Here is a 26,200-nt window from a genome sequence, read left to right as displayed (position 1 = left end):
CAACCCCCAGCGTCTACCGGCCCGGCTCCGGGTACCCCACGGCCCAGGGGGGCGCGTCAACTTCATAGGTCCCTGATCTGAGACCACTCCTGCAGCGTGATTTGCCCCACCTCTGGATCTCGTTGGCCCAGGCTATACGTCAGAACGTATTGCACCAGGGCTTGTCGGTGCTGCCACAGTCGCTGCAACATGTGCAGAGTTGAATTCCACCGTGTCAGCACATCGCATTTCAGCCGGTGAACTGGCAGGTCCAACGACTTCTGTAGAGATGTAAGTCGCTGAGCTGCGGGATGCGAACGGCGGAAGTGAGCACACAGCGACCGTGCCCTCTGCAGAAGGCCATCTAGTCCGGGATAGTGGGCTAAAAATTGCTGGACAACCAGGTTCAACACGTGAGCCATACAAGGCACGTGTGTGACATTGCCCCGGCGAAGGGCCGCACCCAGGTTTGCAGCATTGTCGCACACGGCCTTCCCTGGTTGCAGGTCCAGTGGAGACAAGCATTCATGAAACTGGGTCTCCAGAGCTGACCACAACTTCTCAGCTGTGTGACTCACATTTCCCAGACATTTCAAAGTAAACACCGCCTGATGCCGTTGAGCCCTGCTGCCAGCATAGAAAGGAGGTGTGCAGGATTCCTTTTTCAGTTAGAAAGCGGGTGGCATTACCAGACAGGCTTTGGGTGCAGGTGGAGGACCAAGAGGAGGTTGAGGAGGCAGAAGCAGTGGAGGAACTTCTAGATAAAGAGGATTGATGTACAACTCGTGGGGACGGCAAGACTTGGACAGCAGCCCCTTGTCCTGATGTCACCATAGTTACCCAGTGCCCAGTCAGCGACATGTAATGCCCCTGTCCATGCCTACTCGCCCAAGTGTCTGTGGTGAAATGCACCCTGTCACACACACAGTTTCTCAAAGAAGCGGTGATGTTGTGTGCGACATGCTGGTTTAGCGCAGGCACACCTTTCTTTGAGAAGTAGTGCCGACTGGGCATCTGGTACTGGGGCACTGCAACAGACATAAGGTCTCGAAAATCCTCTGTGTCCACCAGGCGGAAAGGCAGCATTTCTGTAGCCAACAGCTTGCAGATGGTGAAATTCAACCTCTTAGCTTTGTCAAGGCTAGGAGGAAATGGTCTTTTACTTGTCCACATCTGAGGGACCGAGGGCTGGCTGTTGTGCTTAGACGGGGTTGAGTAGGGTGTCCCCGGCAAACTTGCCGGTCTGTGAGGAAGATACAGGTGGAAAAGTTAGGTTGCCTTGATCCAAAGGTGGTGCTCTCGATGTCGGAGAGCGCTCAACACCAGCTGGTGTTTCCACTTCCAAATGAAATGATGACCTGCCAATCACACTGGCTGTTGCGGGTAAAGAAGTGGCAGGTCTGCATCCAAATACATGTGTGACTGCTGTTCCCCCAGTCACAGAGGATGAAGAGGCCGCGGATGCACAAGATGGGGCAGACGGTGGTTGGCCCGGCCCGCTAGGCCGCATTGTAGCACAGTGAGCTTCCCACTGCAACTTATGCTTCATATCCATGTGACGGTTCATGCATGAAGTACTCAAACTATGGATTTTTTGGCCTCTACTTAGCTTTTGGTGACAAATATTACAGATAACACGAGTTGGGTCATCCTTATCGATCTGAAAAAATGCCCAGGCTATGCAAGGCTTAGAACCCATGCGTCCTGAAGAGCCACTACGACTTGTGGTCAGAGGCTGAGTTGTGGTTGAGGATGCAGTTGTTGATGTGCTTCCAGTACTCCGTCTCTGTCCAGGAAGGCGCAACTTAACCTCATCGTCAATAGCATCTGTGACGCTCAGCTGCGCTTGGTATCACAGATCCTAGAAGAGTGCATTGATGAAATCCTCCACAAGAGGCCCCCATAAACATTCACACATCTCCACCTTCCACCTCAGACCAGCAGAGGGAGCCTGTTAGGGATATAAATAGGGAAGGTGGAGCTAGGCAGTTCAGTTCCTCTGAAGAGTTCCTGATGTAGAGAAGCCTAAGAGAGGTCAGTCTGCAGTGGAGCTCAGTCTAGTCTAGAGAACTCAGTTAATAGTTCAGCAGTGGAGCACGAGGCTCCTGTTAGCTAGATTCAGGGAGCCCAGTTAGAGCTTAAGGTGTGCCGGCGCCATAAGATCGGTGAAGCGCGGCAAGCTGCCGTTAGTGTGTATAGCCTAGTGAGGGCCCGAGTAGGCCGAAGGCGAGTGGAGAGTTAGTACATAGGGGGCAGAGGAGCTTAACCAGCTCACCCCGAAGCATTTACCGGACACCGGATCCAAGCTTACCGGGATCTCTATGACCCAGTAAGGCATAACCGGAATCCCTGGAGAACTACAAGTCCCAGGATCGCTAAGGTGCTGATACGTAACAGAGCCAGGAGACGCTTAGGCCCCGCATACTGGGAGCGTGAACTCCAAGACAAGGCCCTACCACAAGGTCAGCCAGCGCAGGACAGAGACAAAGTTAGGCCTAGCTCCAGGCATGTCAGAAACTTACTACGCAGAGGCAAGAAACAGAAGGCCCTACACCCGCTCATTGGGGAGGATCCTGATATGCACCCTTCACCCTACAGTGCTCCGGGATGTGCCTGAATTTCCACCAGTAAAAGGTACTGAAGTGACTACCGTGTCCATTCCCGTTCTTGCTCTGACCCAGCTGGGTCTCGCCTGTCCTGCATTCCCCCTGCATACGCTTTTCTGAGGCCTAGCTCCACCTGTGGGGAGCTATACCATCGAGCTGCCTTATCACCGGCCTCAGTGGACTGCTGCAGCGCTGGTGCTTCTCACCAGATACCACAGTCGTGTCACGAACTCTTATAAAATTAACAATTATCCACCCTTTTAAAGAGTGACCCCAGGGTACGGGCCCGGGAGCCGACCACCGCGACATCCCCAAGGCCAGGCAAAGACCCGGGTACCGTGTCATCCCCATCCCCTGGGCTAGTCACATCCTCCTCCACCTCCTCTGCTGACCTCATCGACTGGCTGACTGTGGGTTGACAGTAAGTGGGATCTCCAACCTCGTCATCATCACCCTGTGTGTTCTCACACCCGTCGTCCTCAGAGCCAACCTCTTCCTGCCCTGACCAAAAAGTCAAGTTGTCGCTCCAATCAGGTATTTGAGTCTCATCATCGTCTTCATCATTGTCTCCACCAACAGGAGTTACAGTTTGGGAACAAGGGTCTACATTATGCTCAGAACCTTCTTCATCTGGTCCTGGATCCGACTCATAAAGATTCTGGGCGTCAGTGCAGATCATTTCCTCGTCTGGATTAACAGAAGCTCTGGAGCAGACCTCCGTTTCCCAGGCTATAGTATGAGTAAACAGCTCTGCAGACTCAACCATCTGTGTTACCCCATACTCAGACGGGCAGCTGGAGACTTGGGAGCTGTGAGGAAGCAAATGCGATTGGGGTGACACCTCTGAGGACTGGAGTATTTGTGATGTTGAAGTTGAGGTGGAGGAGAGTCCACTTGAAGGAGCACTTGATATCCGTTGAAGCACCTGCTGTTTTTGTGCCTCATCTGGAATTTGTAGCGATGGGTTTGTCCGTAAGAAAGGGATCGTATCACATTGTCCACGAAAACAAGTAGACATCTTAGTTTGGCTGGAAGATGGTCTTTCTTCTGCAGAAGCCATTTATTGTCAAACTACTGTGTTTTCTCTTTTTAAACTTAATTTGTTTTATTAAACAATTTTATAAACAATTCCACGTTGCATTTGGTAGTAGAAAACATCCAGAGACCTCACAACAACATAGATTTACATCGATGAGAACACATTTAAATAAAGTGGTCAGATAGGTTATCACATGCATATAAATAATTTCTTTGCCCTGTGGATGTCACATCTTCTGGAATTATATGAAAAGGAGAAAAAAAAGGGTATTTACCTAATTAGGATACAATCCAAACTTTGAACCCTCAACCACAACTTATCAAACTTGTGCTGTCTTTATCCTTTCCATGCTCAAATTGACTCTCATCGTAGTGTATATGGATCTAGATGCTTGCCCCTATAAGCAACATTTGTCACTTATAACTCGTGGTTTTCTATTTATTCTCACACCCCTTACATATTTACTCTCCAGCTCAAACCCTTTGCCTAAGTAGAGACTGTAAGACACGAAGAATTCCAATAGTCCCGTATTTTGGAAAATTTTAATGGACAACCTCTGTTTTGGTATACTATCTTTTCAAATGGAATGATTGAGTTAACCAGTGCGATCCAAGATCGCAATGTTGGCTGTGTGTTGCCCATCCATCTTAGTGCCAACAATTTCCTGGCCAAAAATAAGGTTTCTCTCAAAAAAATCTTAACATAATGATCCCAGGCATCATCCTCCATTACCCCAAAAAGGCAAATCAGTGGATCACATGGAATTGGGATGGATACTAAAGAGGATAGTAAAGAGGTAACTTCCTGCCAGAAGGACCTAATAATGGAGCAGTCCCAGATTAAATGAACAAAGTCAGCATCTATGGCATGACATTGTAAACATTCTGAATTAGAGGAGCGCCCCATTTGATATAGTCTGAGGGGTGTGAGATATGACTGATGAATAATATATAGCTGAATCAGCTTATTATTAACGGATGGAGAGACAAAGGACGGGGACTCCAAAATTTCATCCCACTCCTCCTCCCCCATATTCGGAATTAGAAGTCTCCACTTATTTTTTGCTGGCAAAGGGTTTCGATCTAAGCCTGTTGATAGCAAGTATGTATACAATCTAGATGAAAGACCTTGTGGGCCTTGAGATTTAAGTATTCCTATTAAGGGAAATGAGAAAATAGTTTGATTTATTTCAAAGTTTTGTAAATGAGATCTGAGCCCGGTTCTAAGTTGGAGGAACCTGAAGAATTCAGATCTTGGAAACTTGAATTTATTTTGCACCTGTTCAAATGACATCAGTATAGACCTTTCATAAATGTCTCTTAACAAATAGACCCCACTAGCTATCCAAAAGGGGGCAGATGGATGTTCCACTAATGTTGCAAAATACGGATTCTCCCAAATAGGCATTTCAGCTATAACATGTGTAAACTTAATCCTTTTCTTTGCCTGTTTCCATACCGTTCTCGCCAATCTATGTAGGGGTAACAACGTAATGGCAGTCGATTTATTCAATTCTAAAAAAACCAATAAACAACCTGTGCCTAAATCGTGTGCCAAGTGGTTCTCAGAATTCGGTAACTGGGAGTCAGGCATCCAACTACGGATCGCTTTTAGCTGACCTGCTAAATAATATAGATGTAATTCAGGCAGAGCTGCTCCTCCCATATCTTTAGGCCTTTGAAGGGTAGATAACCTGAGTTTAGGTCTGGAGTTCCCCCAAATAAATGTGGACATCAAAGAGTTAAGAGATGTGAAGAATTTTTTAGGGACCGGTACTGCACTATGTTGTAATATATAATTAAATTTAGGGAGTAAGATCATCTTAATTAAGTTAATCCTTCCTGACACTGATAGCGGCAAGGAAAATTTACATTTAGCATATTCTAATAAAGGGAGAGTATTACTTGAGAGGTCCTCTCTATCATTTCTAACAATCATAATTCCCAAGTATTTGAAACATGACACTACAGGTAAAGGAGATAACGTTTCCAGATCAGCATTCGGAGTGGGCGACAGGGACATAAGAGAAGACTGATCCCAATTTATAAAGAGGCCCAAATATTCACTAAATTTATCAATAGTAGATATAAAAGATGGGAGAGTATCTTTAACCTTGTCCATAAAAATTATCATGTCATCTGCATATAAACCAATTTTATCAGTTCTGTCTGCAATTGTAATTCCACTGATATCCTCAGATAATCGTATTCTTATAGCCAATGCTTCAGTGTTTTTTCTTTTTAAATCTTAATGATAACCAAAAACATCCAAATGACCCTGATCAAAAGTTCACATACTCTGGTGATTTTGGCCTGATAACATGCACAGAATTTGACACAAATGGGTTTGAATGGCTACTAAAGGTAACATCCTCACCTGTGACCTGTTTGCTTGTAATCAGTGTGTGTGCATAAAAGCTGAGTGTGTTTCTGGGATCCAGACAGACTCTTGCATCTTTCATCCAGTCACTGACATTTCTGGATTGTGAGTCATGGGGAAAGAAAAAGAATTGTCAACGGATCTACGGGAAAAGGTAGTTGAACTGTATAATACTGGAAAGGGATACAAAAAGATATCCAAGGAATTGATAATGCCAGTCAGCAGCGTTCAAACTGTGATTAACAAATGGAAAATCAGGGGCTCTGTAAAACCAAACCATGGTCAGTAGACCAACAAAAATTTTGACCACAACTACCAGGAAAATTGTTTGGGATACAAAGAAAAACCCACAAATAACATCAGCTGAAATTCAGGACTCTCTGAAAACTAGTGGTGTGGCTGTTTTCAAGATGCACAATAAGGAGGCACTTGAAGAAAAATGGGCTGCATGGTCGAGTTGCCAGAAGAAAGCCATTACTGCACAGATGCCACAAAGTATCTCGCCTACAATACTCCAAACAGCACAGAAACAAGCCTCAAAACTTCTGGAACAAGGTAATTTGGAGTGATGAGACCAAAATTGAACTTTTTGGCCACAACCATAAACGTTACATTTGGAGAGAGTTCAACAAGGCCTATGATAAAAGAAACACCATTCCTACAGTAAAGCACGGAGGTGGATCGCTAATGTTTTGGGGATGTGTGAGCTACAAAGACACAGGAAACTTGATAATAGTTGAAGGAAAGATGAATGCAGCACGTTATCAGCAAATACTGGAGGCAAATTTGCACTCATCAGCCCGGAAGCTGCGCATGGGACGTACTTGGACGTTCCAACATGACAACGATCGAAAACACAAGGCCAAGTCGACCTGTCATTGGCTAATGATGAACAAAGTGAACGTTCTGGAGTGGCCATCTCAGTTTCCTGACCTCAATATCATTGAGCCACTCTGGGATGATCTCAAGCGCGCAGTTCATGCTAGACAGCCCAGGAATTTACAGGAACTGGAGGCTTTTTGCCAAGAAGAATGGGCATCTTTACCATCTGAGAAAATAAAGAACCTCATCCACAACTACCACAAAAGACTTCAAGCTGTCATTGATGTTAGAGGGGGCAATACACGGTATTAAGAACTGGGGTATGTGAACTTTTGATCAGGGTCATTTGGATGTTTTTGGTTGTCATTAAGATTTAAAAAGAGAAAACACAGTAGTTTGACAATAAATGGCTTCATCCAACCAATAACCATGAGTGGTGAAAAAGTTTTTTGTTATCAATCATATTCTCTGAAATCGATGTAAATACTTTTATGCCCAAAAATGACAAAAGTATTCTCGGAGTGATACCTTTATTGGCTAGCCAGAAAAAAAAAAATATATGCATGCTTTCAGAGCACAGAGGCCTCTTCATCAGGAAATATTACAAATGAATTCAAAAGATACAAGTCAGCATTTGAGAGATGTTACAGCAAACATTTGTTCATGAGGTGTAAGGGGTGATGCCTCCTACTGATCAGATTAGGATTTTTTGTTGCAAATTGACAAGAGGCCCTGGGAATATTTAATTATCTGGAGGTGTGAATTGTGTCCATGTAGGCCCTTAGAAAAAGCTGGTACCCCTGGCGAAATGCTCGTCAGGGACAATCTGTCCTGTGAATATATTTGACAACATCACTAGGCTCTCTATGTCCTGTCCCCATGTGCCGTTCATGTCTCTGACATGCCAGCTGGCATGAATAGCAGATTGATGTGTGAAGCCCAGCTGTGCTTGGTATCACAGATCCTAGAAGGGTGTATTGAAGGATTCCTCCACAAGAGGCCCCCATAACCATTCACACATCTTCACCTTCCACCTCAGACCACCAGAGGGAGCCCGTTAGGGAGATATATAAGGGAAGGTGGAGCCAGGCAGCAGTCAGTCTGTCTAGTTGGAGTCAGAGTCTGGTTTAGCAGTGAGTCCAGTGCAGTCTGAGAAGAGTTACCTCAGAGGACAAAAGCCTGTTCCAGCTCCTGCAATTGCTATCCTGCAGTGGAGCTTATCCAGATCAAGACTCAGAGTAGCTCAGAGAGGTGAGCTTTAGGTGTGCCGGCGCCATAAGATCGGTGAAGTGCGGCACGCTGCCGTTAGTGTGAGTAGCCGATTGAGGGCCCGAGAAGGCCGAAGGCGAAAGAGTAGAGAGTTAGTACATAGGGGGCAGAGGAGCTTAACTGGCTCACCCCGAAGAAGAAGTAGTCACCGGACACCGAGTCCGAAGTTTGCCGGAATCTCCACGACCCAGTAAGATAAACCGGAATCCCTGGAGAACTACAGGTCCCAGGATCGCTAAAGTGCTGATACGTACCAGAGCCAGGAGCCACATAGGCCCCGGAGGTTGGGAGTGTGCACTCCAAGAGAAGGCCCTACCACAAGGTCAGCCAGCGCAGGACAGAGACAAAGTTAGGCCTAGCTCCAGGCAGGTCAGAAACTTACTACGCAGAAGCAAGAACCAGGAGGCCCAAAACCTGCTCATTGGGGAGGATCCGGACATACACCCTTCACCCTACAGTGCTCTGGGGAGTGCCTGAAATTCCACCAGTAAAAGGTACTGAAGTGACTATCGTGTCTGTCCCTGTTCTTACTCTGGCCCGGCGGAGTCTCTTTGTCCTGCATCCCCGTTCCTATACTGCCCTGAGGCCAAGCTCTACCTGTGGGGAGCTATACCATCGAGCTGCCTTATCACCGGCCTCAGTGGACTGCGCAGCGCTGGTGATTCTCACCAGAAGCCACAGGTGGCGTCACGAACTCTTTCTTTTACAAAATCAACCCCCTTTTTAAGGAGAGACCCCAGGGTACGGGCCCAGGAGCCGACGAACGCGACATCCCTAAAAGCTAGGCCGAAGGCCCGGGTACCGAGTTATCCCCATTCCCCTGGGCTAGTCAGATGCACTGTCTCTCCGGAGCTTAATTGTCTCCGGCATACCACGTGCACGCGATCAGTTTAGGAGACCGCACTGCTCCTTGTCAGGAGCTATTGTGTGGACGGGTGTTCATCCATCTAATGACAAGGTGCTACATTCTGCCTTGTGTGATCACTGTGGTGATTGAGACTCATGACCCGCATAATTGACAAGTATGATCGCATGTAATACCGGTTCGATCCCTATTAATGACGTGTCAGCTCCTATAATATCGGCACTATTAATAGTGATTCTCTATGATAGCAATCCACAGGTAATTTTCAACCTGTACATGAGGATTGCAGCGGGTGCTCTCATTATATATAGTTCCCCACGATATTAGTGTAGATGTCACTTTTATTCAGTATATATTTTTGGGGATGGGTACATCTAGATTCCCTGCTGGATATATTTCCCAATCATTTAATTAAAGGGACCTTGGTTGTGGAACCATATAATTCTATTGCTGCCCTACATATTCCAGGATCTACAGGGTCACAGCTACTCAACTTATATACATTTAGCAGTGACCCTATGTACATCCTTATAGGATGTACGGTTTAGTTCACATTTTATAGAGATTTTATATAATCAATAAAAGTTAATTTTTATTCACAACTACGAATGGGGCATCAATGTAAAAGTAGTGGACAACTTCTTTAATTGTGTGTCTGTGTAAATTCATTCTCGTTTGCAGCCTTTGCAATATAAACTCCTTCCAGGCACCTTGTACATTGTATCATGTACACCACATTGGAAGATGTACATGAAAAGACATCCATGATTTTGTAGTCCTGATTTGTGTTTGGTATACGGACTATATGTGATGGTAATATGTGGGTACAAGTTTTGCATTTTTTGTTTCTATCTTGGAATGTGCCCGTCACTAATTGTGATGAGAGGACACTTCTGATAAGGAGATTCCTTTAGTTAGGGGGTAGTTTGTCGGAGAAAAGTGGTAGTTCAGGGAATATTTCTTTCAGTTTATGGTCTCTGTGGAATATGGGTTGGAGATCAGCACCAATTTTCCTTAGGATGTTCGTGTTGGGGTTGTATGTGACCACAAGAGGAACCCTGTTGTCCTCCCTCTGTCGGTAATCCAGGAGGCTACTTCCTGTTATTCTTTAAGCTCTGTGGATGTGTTCATCTATTACCAGTGGATGGTATCGTTGTTGTAGGAATATATTCTTCAGTGATAGCAGCTGCAGTTTTCTGTCCTTGCTGTCTGAACAGATTCGAATGTACCTCAGAGCTTGACTGTAGATGATGGATTTTTTTGTGTGTCTTGGATGAAAGCTGTTCCATCTAAGATATGCCGTTCGTCCTGTGGGCTTATGGTAAATTGATGTTTGTATGGTGCTGTCCTTGATGTATATGGTCGTGTCCAGAAAATGTATTTGGGATTTTGAGAAGTTGAGGGTGAGCTTGATGGTTGGGTGGAACCTGTTGAAGTTATCGTGGAAGGTCAGCAGATCATCAGTGTAGCTGAAGTATGCTAGCAGTTTAATAGAGCAAGATGACAAAAACTCCTCCTCTAATTTAGCCATAAATAGGTTAGCATATTGTGGGGACATTTTGATTCCCCTGGCGTTACCCATACATTGTTGGTATAAATTATTCCCAAAGAAGAAATATTTGTGATGGAGCACAAACCTGATGAATTGCAGAGTTGTTTCTGTGGCCAGATTGTTTTTTTGTAGGAAATGTTTGCTTGCTACAATCCCATCCTCATGAGGAATGTTGGAGTAGAGAGACTCTACATACATGGTGGCTAGTATTGTGTCCTCCGGAAGTGGGCCCGGGGCTGACAATTTGCAGAGAATATCTGTGGTGTCCTAGATAAAGCTTGGTGTGCATCTCACCAGGGGTTTCAGAATGTTCTCCACCCAGCCTGAGATATTTTTCATTAATGTCCCAATGCCAGAAATGATTGGCCTCCCAGGATTACCTTCTTTTTGTATTTTAGGTAACATGTAGAAGGTATGTTCTCTGAAACAAGGCCAAGAAAGGAAAAATTCTGCCGGGGTATATAAATTTTTGAGCACAACTGTAGATGTAAAGAGGAAAACTAAATACCGTGAAATAATAAAACTCCTCATATGTTTCCCCTTATTCTGTCCAGTACTTGTATTATTATTATATCAGTAAATGATTCGAGAATTAGCGTTATGGAAGATGAGTCTATGAGAAGCGTCTTCAGCTGCAGACTCCGAAGAAGAAACTGCTTGTTGTCTGTGGCCTAAATATATAGGTTTTATTACTAGATGTAAAGAAGAAAACTAAATATTATATCTCCTCATGTTTCCCTTATTATCTCCAGTAATTGTATTATTGCACAGGATTTTTATGATGTTACATCTTCTCATTCAGGTCTCTACAATATCGGATCCTCTAAGTGAAGATCTATCAAACAGAATTTTCCTAATTTAGCCATCAAAGATGGATATGGACAGAGACAAGATGGCGGAGCGGATATTACACCTCACCCTAGAGATCCTCTTCCGGCTTACAGGAGAGGTGAGAGATTCTGATGACTTCGCATTACATCATTCTTATCTATGGGAATAACAGATGGACAGAACTGGAGAGGTGAGGACCTCTGTCTGTAATGAGATGTATTAATGTGTCTCTCCATAACTAGGATTACACAATAGTGAGGAAGACCTCTAGTGAGCGCTTTCAGGCCCCTGTGTCTGAGGGATGGGGAAGACCTCTGAGCCCAATCATGGGGCCTCCACCTCACCCCCTAATACATGAGGACATCAATGACCAGAAGATCCTAGAACTCGCCTACAAGATGATTGAGCTGCTGACTGGAGAGGTGACTCTGCTGGGAATACTGGGACATTATACAGTAACGCTATGAAGGGATCGCGGGGATGACGGTATCATTGTTGTGTCAGGTTCCTATAAGGTGTAAGGACGTCACCATCTATTTCTCCATGGAGGAGTGGGAGTATTTAGAAGGACACAAAGATGTGTACAAGGACATCATGATGGAGGTTCCCCAGCCCCTCACATCACCAGGTAATAGACAGGACTAAATACACACAGCCTATAATTATCTGTATGTAAAGAATGAATTCAGTCCCTGTATGTGTTTCCTCCAGATCCATCCAGTAAGAGGACAACACGAGAGAGATGTCCCCATCCTCTTCTTCCACAGGACTGTAAACAAGAAGATCCCAATGTTCCTCAGGATCATCAGGTAGATGGAGAGAAGGTGTCATGAGATCTCCCCTATGATGTGTAGATGACGCGCCCCTGGGCCTGCTGTGTCGTGCGGCATCGCGCGCACGGGGGCTTACCCGGAGCCGGATCAGATGGGGGTAGTAGTCTCGTGGCGGTAACCCGGTCCGTGCCCAGGGTGTCAAACTAAGTGTGTGGCAGTCTTGGTAGATGTTGTTTCTGTGTCGACTACGCCACCCGTTGATTTGCGGTCACAAGGCCGCCGCTGCAGAACAGTCCGCTGAGGCCGGTAGTATGGGTGCAGCGATGGTGGTATAACCCCCAACGGGAGGGGTATGGCCTCAGGGCAGCTGGTGCGGATGATGGGGGTAGTGATAGTGCAGAAAGGAGAGTCAGAGACGTGAGATGCAGTTTCAGGGTTTTTACTCACAGGTGTTCCTTCAGTCACTCTGGCCTTGAGTGACCACCCGAGCCGTGCTGCATCCACCAGGTGCTGGACTCGGCCAACCCCCAGGCAGTTCCGGAGCGTGGTCCTGAGCTTCCCTCTCTCTCTCTTTCTCCTGGCCGTCCCCACCAGGGATCCACCTTTGTCCGGTTCCCTTGGGCCTTCTATGGTAAAACCTTCTCTGGCTTTCCTGACCCTACTTTTGGTGTACCTTCCTGGTGGATGTGGTGAGGGTCGTGGCAAAACTTGCCCACGACCTCCGGTTCCTGGTTAAGGGTTACTTTTGCCTCCGCCAGCTTGGGATCCGGTGCCCTCTTCTGCCAACCCTTCACCCTTTTTAGCTCACTCGTGGGATCTCAGGGTTCCCTCTTGGTCTTATGCCTCTGAGCCTTTCTTCCTCTTCCTCTCTGCTTCAGGCCTGGCCCTGGAGCTGGGCCCAGCCGGAGCCACAGCTCCCTGTCAGCCCTCCTGGCTGAACTCCTCCTCAGCACTCTCCTGACAGACTGACCCTATCTCTAGATGGTGCCCACCATATATACTCCCTCTATGTGTGAGCCCAGGTGACCAGCACCCAATGGGCTCCTATCTCTATGCCCAGAGCCCCTCCCCTATCTGCCCCTACACTACTGGGATGTTCCACCCCCCCCTCCCACTCCAGCCAGGGACAGACGCTGTCGTACCTGCACATCTACTTGGTGGGAGTACCGTAGTTCTGTCCCCCGGAAATGGGATGTATGTAGTGCATGCAGCCTACTGAGCTCAGTCCCACACTCCATCCTTACCCGGGAATGGAATACCACACCTCTGGTTTGAGGTGCAATACCCCTGTAGCAGCCGAGTCCTCAGGGTGCTACATAGACGCCTGTGAAGGTCTTGTTCTCAGTCTTGTTTTATCCACCAGTATTATATATTTTATACTTGTGTAATGAGAACGGTGGAGATGACAGGATTAGAGCTGATCATAGATGTGACTTCTCCATCTGTCTGTGACTTTTACAATATTTGTCTCAGGGTGAAGATCTGACCCATATTAATACTACAGAGACATATGTGAGGGGTGATGAGCGGTGTAAGGAGGAGATTCCTACATATGACTACCCAGGTGAGTAGTAACCACTAAATGCAGAGAAGTCACAGATTCTTCTCAGTCACCGGCTGCTTTAAAGGTGGTGTAGTCCGGCCGTATCATGATCAGCATTTTGCCGCTAGATCATAACTTTCTTCACTAGTTACTCATTTTTTGCTGATGAAGACAGTTGAGTTTGATCATTTCAGTAGATGTCTTATTATCTATACTCACAGTTTTTGACTACAGTAGTTAGTGCCCAAAATACTCTGATTTAACCCCTTCCCGCAGACAGTTTTGTGTTCCTAATCAGGCCCCATTTTTCAAATCTGACGTGTGTCACTTTATGTGGTGATAACTTTTGAATTCTTCACAAAGGATAATAGGAAACAAATGGACCTTACAAATTATTTTCCAACTTCTCTTGAATCCGACAATCCCCTATATACGGTTGTAGACTATTATCTGGGCACATGGCAGGGTAAAGAAGGGAAGGAGCGCCATTTCGCTATTTAAATACAGATCTTGCTGGAGTAGTTTGCAGACACAATGTATTGGGGGCACTGTTCATGGTCACCTGGCAGCTCAAAAGATGGCCACCACAAACAGGCTTGAAGCTATCTACTCCATTTTCCAGATCCCAGGGATTGCCTTGCTCATATCCCCTAAAACTTCTCTACATGAATCTGGACTCTAGTGTTATCTGGTGTTCTGTGGAGTGAGATGGCAGGAAGAATAGTCAGGTAGCCGGGTCAGAACCAGAAGGTCAAAGAAAATACAAAATCAGAAGACACAAAAGTTGTCAGTAAACGGGCCGAGGTCACAACAGGAAACAAATACACAAGCCGGGAGCTGATCACAGAGGACTGAACCAGAGGAGAACACACCTGTGTGCACACGGTCAGTAAACAGCGACCAGATGTTACAGCATAATGGATGGGACTTGTAGAAATCCCATGCCCACTATGCGTCCCCGTGCTCCTCTGACTCACTCGTGGAGACGGAGATGCGGCGCATCTTCACAGACCGCAGCATGTTAACTCCTCTTGTGGAGCCGCTAGTTTCCGCAAGAGAAATTCTATCAGTGCAATGTATAGGCTGCGGTGAATCCGCATGTGTTCAATGAACACATGTGCGGATTCACCTGCGTGCAGCGCTTTGGACGCAGCACAAGTATGCTGCGTTCACAGCGCTGCTAAAAAGGATCGTGTGCACATACGCCAAGGCTGGATCTGGCAGCTTCCGGCAATATGCTTCCAGCTTTAGTAGGGTGCGGTGCTTTCCATATGGCTGAAGCAGGGAGCAGATTACTGCAGCTGGACAGAACACACACCCATACCGTCAGACTGGATGGTACTACTGGTCCCAGGCTACCTAACCTTAGTGGCTGGACAGAGGCTGTACCGCCCAGAGCTTCTGGTTCTGACGTCTCCTCCATCACCAGCGCCGCCTGCAGAATGAATAAGATGGCGTCTCCTGGTGACAGAAGCAGACGTCACAGGAGCAGATCCCAGAGGAGATGGGACACACCATTTGCAGAAGCCCTAATGTGACCAAATTGCAGAAAACCAGAGCAGTAGAAATCCCCATAAAGTGACTCCATTTTGAAAATTATAATCCTCAGTGAATTAATCTATAGGAGTAGTGACTATTTTGACTCCACAAACACTTTCTGGAAATTAGCACACATTGGATTTTGGAGAGTGAAAATTGCAAATATACCATTTTATTACCCAACACATAGTGCCCAGATTGTGCTCCAGGAGGCACACACCGTAAATGAAGAGGGTTCTTCTCACTATAGTAATGCCAAATACATGGAGGCTAAATGTGGTTTGGGCGCACTGCAAGGCTCAGAAGCGAGGGGGAGATTTGACTATGGGAGAGCGGATATTGCTGGATTGGGTTATGGAAGTCATGTTGCTTTTCAAGAACGTTTGAGTTACTAATTGTCAGGCAAGGTGTGGGAAAGACTTAGTGGAACACAGAGGGAAGAGGGAAAGGGAGCCCAGACTCTAGGGAAAGGGGGTAGTGGAAACTTCCTAGTCTGGTCTAGTGTCACCCTGTCTCAACTATCGACCCTATATTGGATCTTAACCAATCGCCGCATGCGATCCTCACCCTGTCTTTCCCTGGCGCTAGACTCAGGCTAGGGAAGGGAGAAGATGAGCACTAGTCGATCTCCACTGAACTCTAAAGACAAAAAGGAAGGACAAACGGGAGAAATCGTTTTAGCTTTTAGATGACTCCTGACAAATGCGCACACATCCTCAAAGACCAGAGAGGAGGAAGTACTGCTGTTGCTGAAGTCTCACAAGGAGTAATGAACATGGCTGACACCTCCTTCTGTGCACAGCAGATATTTATACACCCAGACCTGGGGGTTAATTAGCTAGAGGAAGGTAGCCGCTAGGTCCTAGAGACAGCCAGCTTCTAAGAAGATGTCTGTAATGCCAAACATAGAGATCTCCTGCAACCAACTGCAGGGCGACTGTCTGTCACTTCTGATACACCCGTGACACTAATAATGTGGAAATCTCTGTTTCTCCACTGACAGATGATGGACCTGAGTGGGGACTTGTTTTTTTGTGAGATCAATAGAAGTTTCTATTTTTATTATATTCGCCTACATAACATTGTTTGGTGGCTTTTTATTCCATATTTGGGAGGCAGAATGAACGAACCGTTGAACACCACGCTCTACTGGTTCATCCTATGAGGTTTCCTATTAGACTATGAACTGTTATTGTCCTGGTGAATAATGACGGCTAACATAGGGCAAAATTTAAAAAGAAATCACAGAAAAAGATACAGCCTTACTAACACCAAATCATATAACAAATGCACTAGCAGGATGCCGCACACCCCCATGATAAAGGTGGGGGCTGCGCAGGTGCTAAATACTAATGGAGCAACCACTCACAAACCTACCAATACATGGAGGGGATGGTTGCCTAGTATTAAAGATGCACACAGATGAAGCTTGCATAGGACGCCAGTCACACAGGCAGGTTTGATGCACAGTGTCTGGCTTAGCTTATTGATGATGCCCATACTATTAGATCAGGAGGGCTGCCCAGCACTATATAAGTGCACCCCACATGGACACACAAACCAACACTAAAATGCTAATGCATTTGTTATCTGATTTGGTGTTGGTGAGGCTGATTTTTCTGTGATTTTTTTGGGGTAAATAATGAGACTTTTACAAAGTGCATTTTTACGGACAGTTAAAGTAGAAATGTTCAACAATATAAATTTTAAAGATATGTTATTCATAAATAATAATTGGTTTTATTCTTAGCAGATGACTGTACCAGGAGATCAGAGGAACAGATGACATGTTCAGTTTTTAAATCTGATTATCTTGAGATCCCACAGGATACAATTGAAGGGAATGCCATTACTCCAGATCTACCATCATCCCTTCACATCAGAGATCTGTCATCTGATCCTATGAAACAGGTCCTGTATTCTGATTCATTACCGACTACTAAGGAAAATCAAAGGCACAAAATAAGCATTAAAAAACGAACTGCTTCTAAAGCAAAGAAGCCATTTTCATGTTCAGAATATGGAAATAGTTTTTCCCTCGAAAAGTTTTTTCTTATACATCAAAACATTCACACAGCAGAGAAAAGATTTTTTTGTTTTAAGTGTGGGAAATGTTTTAGCCAGAAATCAAATCTAGCTAACCACCAGAGATGTCACACAGAGGAGAAGCCTTTTTCATGTTCAAAATGTGGGAAATGTTTTAATCAGAAAGCGAATCTTGATAACCACCAGAGAACTCACACTGGAGAGAAGCCTTTTTCTTGTTCAGAATGTAGAAAATGTTTTACATTGAAATCAAGTTTTATCAGACATCAGAGAACCCACACAGGAGAGAAGCCCTTTTCCTGTTCAGAATGTGGGAAATGTTTTAACCAGAAAACTCATCTTGATAGCCACCTGAGAACCCACACAGGGGAGAAGCCTTTTTCATGTTCAGAATGTGGGAAATGTTTTAACAAGAAATCAGCTTTGGTTAATCACCAGAGATCTCACACAGGGGTGAAGCCTTTTTCATGTTCAGAATGTGGGAAATGTTTTAACAAGAAATCAGTTTTGGTTAATCACCAAAGAACTCACACAGGGGAGAAGCCTTTTTCCTGTTCAGAATGTGAAAAATATTTTAGCCAGAAATCCGCTTTGGTTAATCACCAGAGAACCCACACAGGGGAGAAGCCTTTTTCCTGTTCAGAATGTGGAAAATGTTTTAGCCAGAAATCATCACTTCTTAGTCACCAAAGTACTCACACAGACGAGAAGCCATTTTAATGTTCTTAATGTGGGAAATGTTTTACATGGAAATCAACTCTTAATAAACTTCAGAGAAGTCACACAGGGGAGAAGCCTTTTTCATTTTTAACCGAAAATTGTATCCTAAAGGGGTTGTCCACTACTAGGACAACTCCTTCTCATTCCTCATGTTTGGCCTTGTTAAAAGAAAAACACTCTTGCGCACCTCCCGTTGTGGCGCCGTTCCATTGGTGTCACAACTTGTTTTTCCGGGGCTCACATAAGGTTATTACATCACACAATCCTGCTCCCAATCAACGCCGCCTTCGAACGTATTGAAAACCAACAGGAGGGACAAGAGCTGGACATAGCACTGAGAGAACGCACACACTGAAAGCACTCTCTTCAGACCGTGTTCCTGGGGGAATTATAAGCAATTTACAGCCTCAAACATGAAGTCTGATATGGGAAAGAAAGACAAGAGATCTGAGGTTAATCCGAGGTCCTCCACCTCCATCAGCATGTCTGGTATGCAGTATTTCTTATCGAAAGTCTTATCTTCCTTCTCTGGAGCCATTGCTGCCTCATCTCAGCTTGGAAAAATAATCAGTATTAACCCTCATGATGCTAGTCCGCTCAAGCCTGTAAGTCCTGCACCAACTTCTCTCTTAATGTAGGCCTCACAAGAAAACATCTCCACAAATCTCCCAGTATTCTCACCAAAGCCCACATACTGAGCAGTGCTTGCTGCACAGGGAAATTTACTCCCCTCCCTCCTCTGCCACAGAGGATTCTGATATAGGGAACGCCATAATTGATTTATATTTCATATTGCGTCTATCCCTACTAAACAAGAGATAGAGCAAAATATACAAAGGCTGGAGACCACGTACAAAACTGAAATACGTCCCATCACTTTTATCCTGTCACAGTTTACCGAGAAGGTACAGATATTCGAGGCTGATGTCGTACAAGTTGTGGCCATCAAAATGTTCAGAAACAAACACTGGATCTTCAAAGTCAGCGAACAAACAGTGTGTTTAATATGGTTGATGACCAAGAAAATCACAATAATATCCTGAAATCATCAATGCACAAGCAATTATGCCAACACTGTGGACATTGTTCAATTATATCCTTGGTGACCCTATTGATAAGGAGCTGGAGATCGACAGGGCGCACCGTACATTAGGCAATCATGGCCCAGATCCTGAGCGTCCAAGGGACATTATCTGTCACATACATTATTTTCAATGTAAAAGAGGCCGTTGTGAGGAAAGCAGGGGATTTGGGTCCTGGTGATTTCAATGGAAAACGCATACAATTGTTCACAGATCTATCCTGAATGGCACTTGCTCAAAGAAGGGTATTGACACCACTACTTGATGCTCTCTGGGAAAATGACATGATGTACTCCTGTGGTACCTTTCCAGCTGCAGGTCCGAAAAAATTGAACATTGTATATTTTGAAAGATCAAAGCGACATGAGATCATTCTGTGATGTCCTGGACATTCCCAGAATCCATATATCTGACTGGCCACCTTCTCCACCATTGCCACAGAGTTTCGGGACCTCACAGAAGGCTTTCAATGGATGAGGAATTTGATGGTGATGCACCCAGACGGGAAAGGAACCTGCCAATCATATGAGCTCCTGAAATGAATCTTCTTTTCCCTGATGAGAGAGACAGTTTGCCGATGCTTACTTATTTCTTTCAGAATATAATAAGATACAGTGCTGGCCAAAAGTATTGGCACCCCTGCAATTCTGTCAGATAATACTCAGTTTCTTCCTGAAAATGATTGCAATCACAAATTCTTTGGTATTATTCTCTTCATTTAATTTGTCTTCCAAAGAAAAAAACACAAAAAGAATTGTCCTAAAGCCAAATTAGATATAATTCCACACCAAACCTAAAAAAAGGAGGTGGACAAAAGTATTGGCACCCTTTGAAAAATCATGTGATGCTTCTCTAATTCGTGTAATTAACAGCACCTGTACCTTACCTGTGGCACCTAACAGGTGTTGGCAATAGCTAAATCACACTTGCAGCCAGTTAACATGGATTAAAGTTGACTCAGCCTCTGTCCTGTATCCTTGTGTGTACCACATTGAGCATGGAGAAAAGAAAGAAGACCAAAGAATTGTCTGAGGACTTGAGAAACCAAATTGTGAGGAAGCATGAGCAATCTCAAGGCTACAAGTCCATCTCCAAAGACCTGAATGTTCCTGTGTCCTCCGTGCGCAGTGTCATCAAGAAGTTTAAAGCCCATGGCACTGTGGCTAACCTCCCTAGATGTGGACAGAAAAGAAAAATTGGTGAGAGATTTCAACGTAAGATTGTGCGGATGGTGGATAAAGAACCTCGACTAACATCCAAACAAGTTCAAGCTGCCCTGCAGTCCAAGGGTACAACAGTGTCAACCCGTACTATCCGTCGACGTCTGCATGAAAAGGGACTGTATGGTAGGATACCCAGGAAGACCCCACTTCTTACCCCGAGACATAAAAAAGCCAGGCTGGAGTTTGCCAAAACTTACCTGAGAAAGCCTAAAACGTTTTGGAAGAATGTTCTCCGGTCAGATGAGACAAAAGTAGAGCTTTTTGGGAAAAAGCATCAACATAGAGTGTACAGGAAAAAAAAAAGAGGCATTCAAAGAAAAGAACACGGTCCCTACAGTCAAACATGGTGGAGGTTTCCTGATGTTTTGGGGTTGCTTTGCTGACTCTGGCACTGGACTGCTTGACCGTGTGCATGGCATTATGAAGTCTGAAGACTACCAACAAATTTTGCAGCATAATGTAGGGCCCAGTGTGAGAAAGCTGGGTCTCCCTCAGAGGTCATGGGTCTTCCAGCTGGACAATGACCCAAAACAGCACTATAAAATGGTTTTAGAGAAAGCACTGGAGACTTCTAAGGTGGCCAGCAATGAGTCCAGACCTAAATCCCATAGAACACCTGTGGAGAGATCTCAAAATGGCAGTTTGGAGAAGGCACTCTTCAAATATCAGGGACCTGGAGCAGTTTGCCAAAGAAGAATGGCCTACAATTCCAGCAGAGCATTGTAAGAAACTCATTGATGGTTACCGGAAGCGGTTGTTCACAGTTATTTTGGCTAAAGGTTGTGCAACCAAGTATTAGGCTGAGGGTGCCAATACTTTTGTCCGGCCCTTTTTTGGAGTTTTGTGTGAAATGATCAATGATTTGATTTTTGCTTCATTCTCTTTTGTGTTTTTTTCCTTGCAAGCAAATTAAATGAAGATAATAATACCAAAGAATTTATGATTGCAATCATTTTCAGGAAGAAACTGAGTATTATCTGACAGAATTGCAGGGGTGCCAATACTTTTGGCCAGCACTGTATATCTAAATAGAGTTTTAGGTGCCACTCTTCCACTATACAGAATGTCTCAGTTCATATCTTAGAACGGCATTTAATTTGAGTTCACATTATATTACTGTAATATCAGGTCGTATTACTTTGCTCTCTATATATTCTATGGTTCCCCCTAATAGGAACCCTAGGACTAAAGGTTTGACTTACGCCTGTAAAGACAACCCTCAGTTAGGGACTTGCATTGGGATCTGCTTGCTTCGCAATTTCCTGGTGTTTGATATATTCATAATCTATACCTCTTGGCCACTGAGAGGTAGACGTTACTATCTACCATCTATACCTCCTCTTTGCTCTTAATCTTTCTCTCCTCTCCTCCTTTTTTTTCATATAATATGACACAATACAGAACTCGTTCATTGAATGTCAGAGGACTTAATGTTCGAGAGAAAGGAGCTCAAGTGTTTTATCATATGAATAAACAACACGTTCATTTTCTCTTCTTCAGGAGACCCACTTTAGAGGCGATCATATACTGTACCTCAGATTACTAACAGATATTATTCATCTTGGCGTCACAGTACAAATGCTGTTTTGAAGTCTAAGGTGCGGAGTATAGGCCGACACAGATCACTGCCGCATACTATGGTAGAAACACTGTCTGACATGAAGGAGGGGTGTATGTTTACTAAGATCTTGATCTATTCCAAAACTTTGACTTTGGCAAACTTCTGTCTCCCTAATTGTGACTTAATTAAGACATGATGTCAATACTTGAACAAACGAAAACATTTTGCAGAGGACCTTATCAACGGAGGTGACTTTAATTTTGTCTTGGATCCTTCTTTAGACGCATCCTTGGGCCGGAGTCACCAATCTAAATCACAATCACCAGTGTCTCCAACTGGTCGATGTATCCAGCATACTACATCCAGACGTAAAGGATTATACGTATTATTCTCCTTTACACAATACGTATAACCATAGAAACTTTTCCTTAATTAGTCATCACTGGCTAACATGGCAATCTACATCTCTGATAGGGACTGCTATATGGTCAGATCATGCTCCTGTATCTTGTAATCTGACTATACCTGACTCCACCAAGGCTTCAACTGTGGGAACTTAAATGATAATCTGCTGAAAGACTCACTCTGTGTCTCAGACCTTCTTGAGACTATAGACTCCATCAAATATATGAGCATGATGAAACTGCCTTACCATTTCAATGAGAAATACTCAAATGTGTCCTCAGAGGGATACTAATAAAACATGGATGCCGGCTAAAAAGAGAAAGCAACTAAAGTCTCCCATTTGCTTGAGCGGATTGATCTCCTTGACAAACAACATAAATGATCTGCTTCCCTCCAGCTATATGCAGACCTGCTTTACGGTAGAAAGGAGTTAAGGTAGTTTCATGGATGGGTTACTCACAAATATTGTGGAATTTCAGGGCACCTACTTATGGAAGTAACCAAGCGGATGCATCCATTCTCGGTACTAGATATGGGGCCTCCTCGAGAAAATGACCTAAAATGTCTTAAGCTAAAGTTAATATATAAGGTGTGGGATAGGGGTAAAAATATTCTGGGAATTGGAAAGTACACAAGCTACTTGTCCACAAGAGGTGGTCGATGATGAGACACAATTGCCAGAAAGTCAGGAGGAGGACCAGGGTTCAGAAGTGGAAGACGAGGTGGTGGATGATATAGTAACTGACCCAACCTGACAGGAGGACATGCAGAGCGAGTACAGCAGCACACAGGGGGAGGGAGGCAGAGCACCCCAACAGGCAGGAAGAAGCAGTGTGGTGGCCGCAGACAGAAGGCGGGCAACCGTTCCCCGTAACACCAACACAACGGAAGTTGCCAGTACAACTGTTAGGTCTTCCCGAGTCTGGTTGTTTTTTAAAGACTGTGTCGATAACCTCAAAGGCCATTTGCACCACCTGCCAGGCCATCATCAGCAGGAGTAGCAAAACTACATGCTGGTGGTGGTCAGGCTGGATCAGGCACATGGCTGCAAAGCACCCAACTTTGTGGGCTAAACCCCAGGGTCCAGGAACAGTGTCTGCGGGTGGCTCCACTACTTCTTCCGCTGCTTCCGTGCAAGCCAATCCCCTGTCCATAGTGCATGCGAAGATGCCTCCTGCCCTGCACCTGTCATTGCACACTCTAAACTAGCACCATCACCACGCACATCCTTGTCCCAGAGCAGCATTCAGTTGTCCATACCCCAGTCCTTAGAACGCAAATACAAATACACAGCCAACGCCCCACAGGCCACATTACTAAATTCTTACACTTCGTGATTGCTTGCGCTCGAAATGTTGCCTTTTAGGCACGTGGAGACGGAAGCTTTCCACAACCTGATGGCGGCAGCCGTCCCTCGGTACTCGATCTCCAGCCGCCATTATTTCTCCCGGTGTGCCATCACCGCATTACACTAGCACGTGTCCCACATTAGCCATACCCTCAACAATGCAGTTACTGGGAAAGTCCACCTAACCACGGACACATGGACAAGTGCTTGTGGGCAGGGACAGTACATCTTGCTGACGGCACACTGGGCTAACATAGTGGACCCAGTCAAGACTTGGGACGGAACACATCCTTCTGATGCCGAGGATTGTGGGCCCTAGGTCAATCAAGGTTGCCCCCACAGTCTACAGCTCCTGCACCCCATCCTCCTCCTCTTCCTCTTCAGCCTCCATCTCCGAAATGACCAGATCAGTCACAAGCTGGAAGCACTGCAGCACTGCCTCAGCCAAGCGGCAACAGGCTGTGCTGAAGCTAATATGCTTAGGTGACAAATCGCACAATGTTGAAAAGTTGTGGACAGCTCTGAAAGAGTAGGCAGATCTGTGGCTGACACCGCTGAACCTACAGCCAGGCATGGTCGTGTGTGACAATGGCCGAAACCTGGTTGCGGTTCTGAGGAGAGTGCTTAACCTTGTAGTTCAGCGGTTTCTCAAAACCTACCCGGAGCTGCTGGATCTGCTTGTCAAAGTACGCCACCTGTGTGCCCATTTTAGAAAGTCAGCTACAGCTTACGCCGCCCTTGCCGTGCTTTAGCAGCTTTTGCAGCTTCCGGCTCACCGACTGCTGTGTGATGTCCCCATGTGTTGGAACTCTACACTACAGATGTTGGGAAGGATTTGTGAGCAGAAGAGGGCAGTTGTTGACTATCAGCATCAACAAGGCTATCGGTATTCAGTTCAGACTCCACAATAAGACCTCAGGAGTGGACATGGATGTCAGACCTCTGTACCATCCTCCAAAACTTTGAGGACTCCACCTAGATGGTGAACGGCGATGACGCCATAATTAGCGTCATCATCCCGCTTCTCTGTCTTCTGAAACGCTCTCTGCTCACAATCAAAGAGGATACATTGCAGGCGGATTCCGATGAGATGGAGCAATACAGGGTGATAACACACAGCCCAGCCTCATCTCATCCCAACGTGGTTTGGGTGACAATGAGGAAGAGGAGGAAGAACAGGAGCTAGTTTCATGCGCTATAGACGGTACTACCTGCACAACTGTTCAGCGTGGATGGCCTGAGGACAGGGAGGAGGAGGAGGAGAGCATGGTCAGTCATCCTCTTGGTGAGGACACGGAAGTCTTGCCTGTTAGTAGTCTGGCATGTATGGCTGAGTTTATGTTACGCTGCCTTTCCCGTGACCCTCGCGTTATCAAAATTTTGGGTGACAGTCATTACTGGTTGGTGAAACTTCTAGACCCACGCTACAAGGAGAACTTTCTATCTTTTATTCCTGAGGCGAACAGGTCTACAAAAATGGGGCAGTACCAGAAGGCCCTTGTTGCGGAACTATTAAAAAAATTCCCATCTGAAAATGCTGGCGGCAGAGGGCACACTTCGTTGGACAACCAAGGACTACAGGCAAGAGAGACACAACTCCAATCCAGCAGAGGCAGGGGAACACTGTCAAAGTTCTGGGAGAGTTATCTCAGCCCCTCCCATTGCACAGGCCCTGAGGCATGGGGTACTCTCACAAGGAGTGCAAAGTTTGGGAAGATGCTGAGGGAGTACCTTGCTGACTGTACCAACGTCCTCCGTGATTCCTCTGTGTCTTATAATTATTGGGTATCCAAGCTGGATACGTGGAATGAACTGGCTCTCTACGCCTTGGAGGTCTTGGCCTGCCCTGACGCTAGCATTTTATCATCGGGTTTTTAGTGCCACTGGTGGAATTATAACTGATAAGCGCATCCGCCTGTCAACTGAAAATGCTGACAGGCTGACTCTTATAAAAATGAACAAGGGCTTGATTGGACCAGACTTCTCAACACCACCAAATGATAGCAGCTTAACATAAACTCAAATCCAGTGTCTTTTTTTGGGAGGTGTATTCCCATGCACCTTTTCACACCCACACATGGGTATACGCTTCCTGATTTTGGCTATTTGTTCTTGTCCTCCTCCTTCTCCTCATCCTCCACCATTATATCACCAGGGTGACTGTGGTCTGTGATGCAACACCCACATAATTTTTTTAAAGGGTATATATATACAGTATGTTCATGTATACCCCCCAGGGATAAATGTTTGTCAGCCCATACACTTAGTGCATGGGCATTACAAGTATAGGAGACCCGCTCCTTTCTAATGGGAACATTTTTTTATGAGGCCCTCCTCCACATCTTTTCAAGGAGCATTGGAGTGCCTCCCAATTTTTGGCAGCCCTTGCATTCACTGCATAGACCAACACTATGGGAGACCTACTTCCTAATAGTGGGAACATTTTTTCATGAGGCCCTCTACGTCTCTTCCAAGGGGCATTGGAGTGCCTCCCAATGTTTGGCAGCCCTTGCATTCACTGCATAGGCAAACAGTATGGGAGACCCACTTCCTAATAATGGGAACATTGTTTTCAGGAGGCCCTCCTCTAAGTCTCCTCAAAGGGGTATTGGGGTGCA

At 45.4% G+C, this 26,200-nt stretch overlaps 2 protein-coding genes across 2 annotated transcripts in view; one reads left to right on the top strand and one right to left on the bottom strand.

The window, feature by feature from the left end:
* Positions 1 to 19,642, top strand: part of LOC141171880 (uncharacterized) — a 40,074-nt gene extending 20,432 nt beyond the window's left edge. Inside the window, exons 2-7 of the mRNA XM_073655518.1 lie at positions 11,314 to 11,460; positions 11,585 to 11,764; positions 11,847 to 11,970; positions 12,054 to 12,151; positions 13,589 to 13,679; positions 16,951 to 19,642. Coding sequence (XP_073511619.1) covers positions 11,383 to 11,460; positions 11,585 to 11,764; positions 11,847 to 11,970; positions 12,054 to 12,151; positions 13,589 to 13,679; positions 16,951 to 17,963 — 1,584 coding nt within the window. The 5' untranslated portion in view covers positions 11,314 to 11,382 and the 3' untranslated portion in view covers positions 17,964 to 19,642. The remainder of the gene's footprint in view (positions 1 to 11,313; positions 11,461 to 11,584; positions 11,765 to 11,846; positions 11,971 to 12,053; positions 12,152 to 13,588; positions 13,680 to 16,950) is intronic.
* Positions 1 to 26,200, bottom strand: part of LOC141171872 (uncharacterized) — a 400,751-nt gene that overhangs the window by 163,330 nt on the left and 211,221 nt on the right. The window lies entirely within an intron of this gene.

Source organism: Phyllobates terribilis, unplaced genomic scaffold (assembly GCF_046119375.1).
Source record: "Phyllobates terribilis strain yellow unplaced genomic scaffold, ASM4611937v1 Scaffold_12__6_contigs__length_324123572, whole genome shotgun sequence".
Classification (NCBI taxonomy): Eukaryota; Metazoa; Chordata; class Amphibia; order Anura; family Dendrobatidae; genus Phyllobates; species Phyllobates terribilis.
This window is presented reverse-complemented; position numbering and strand designations above follow the sequence as displayed.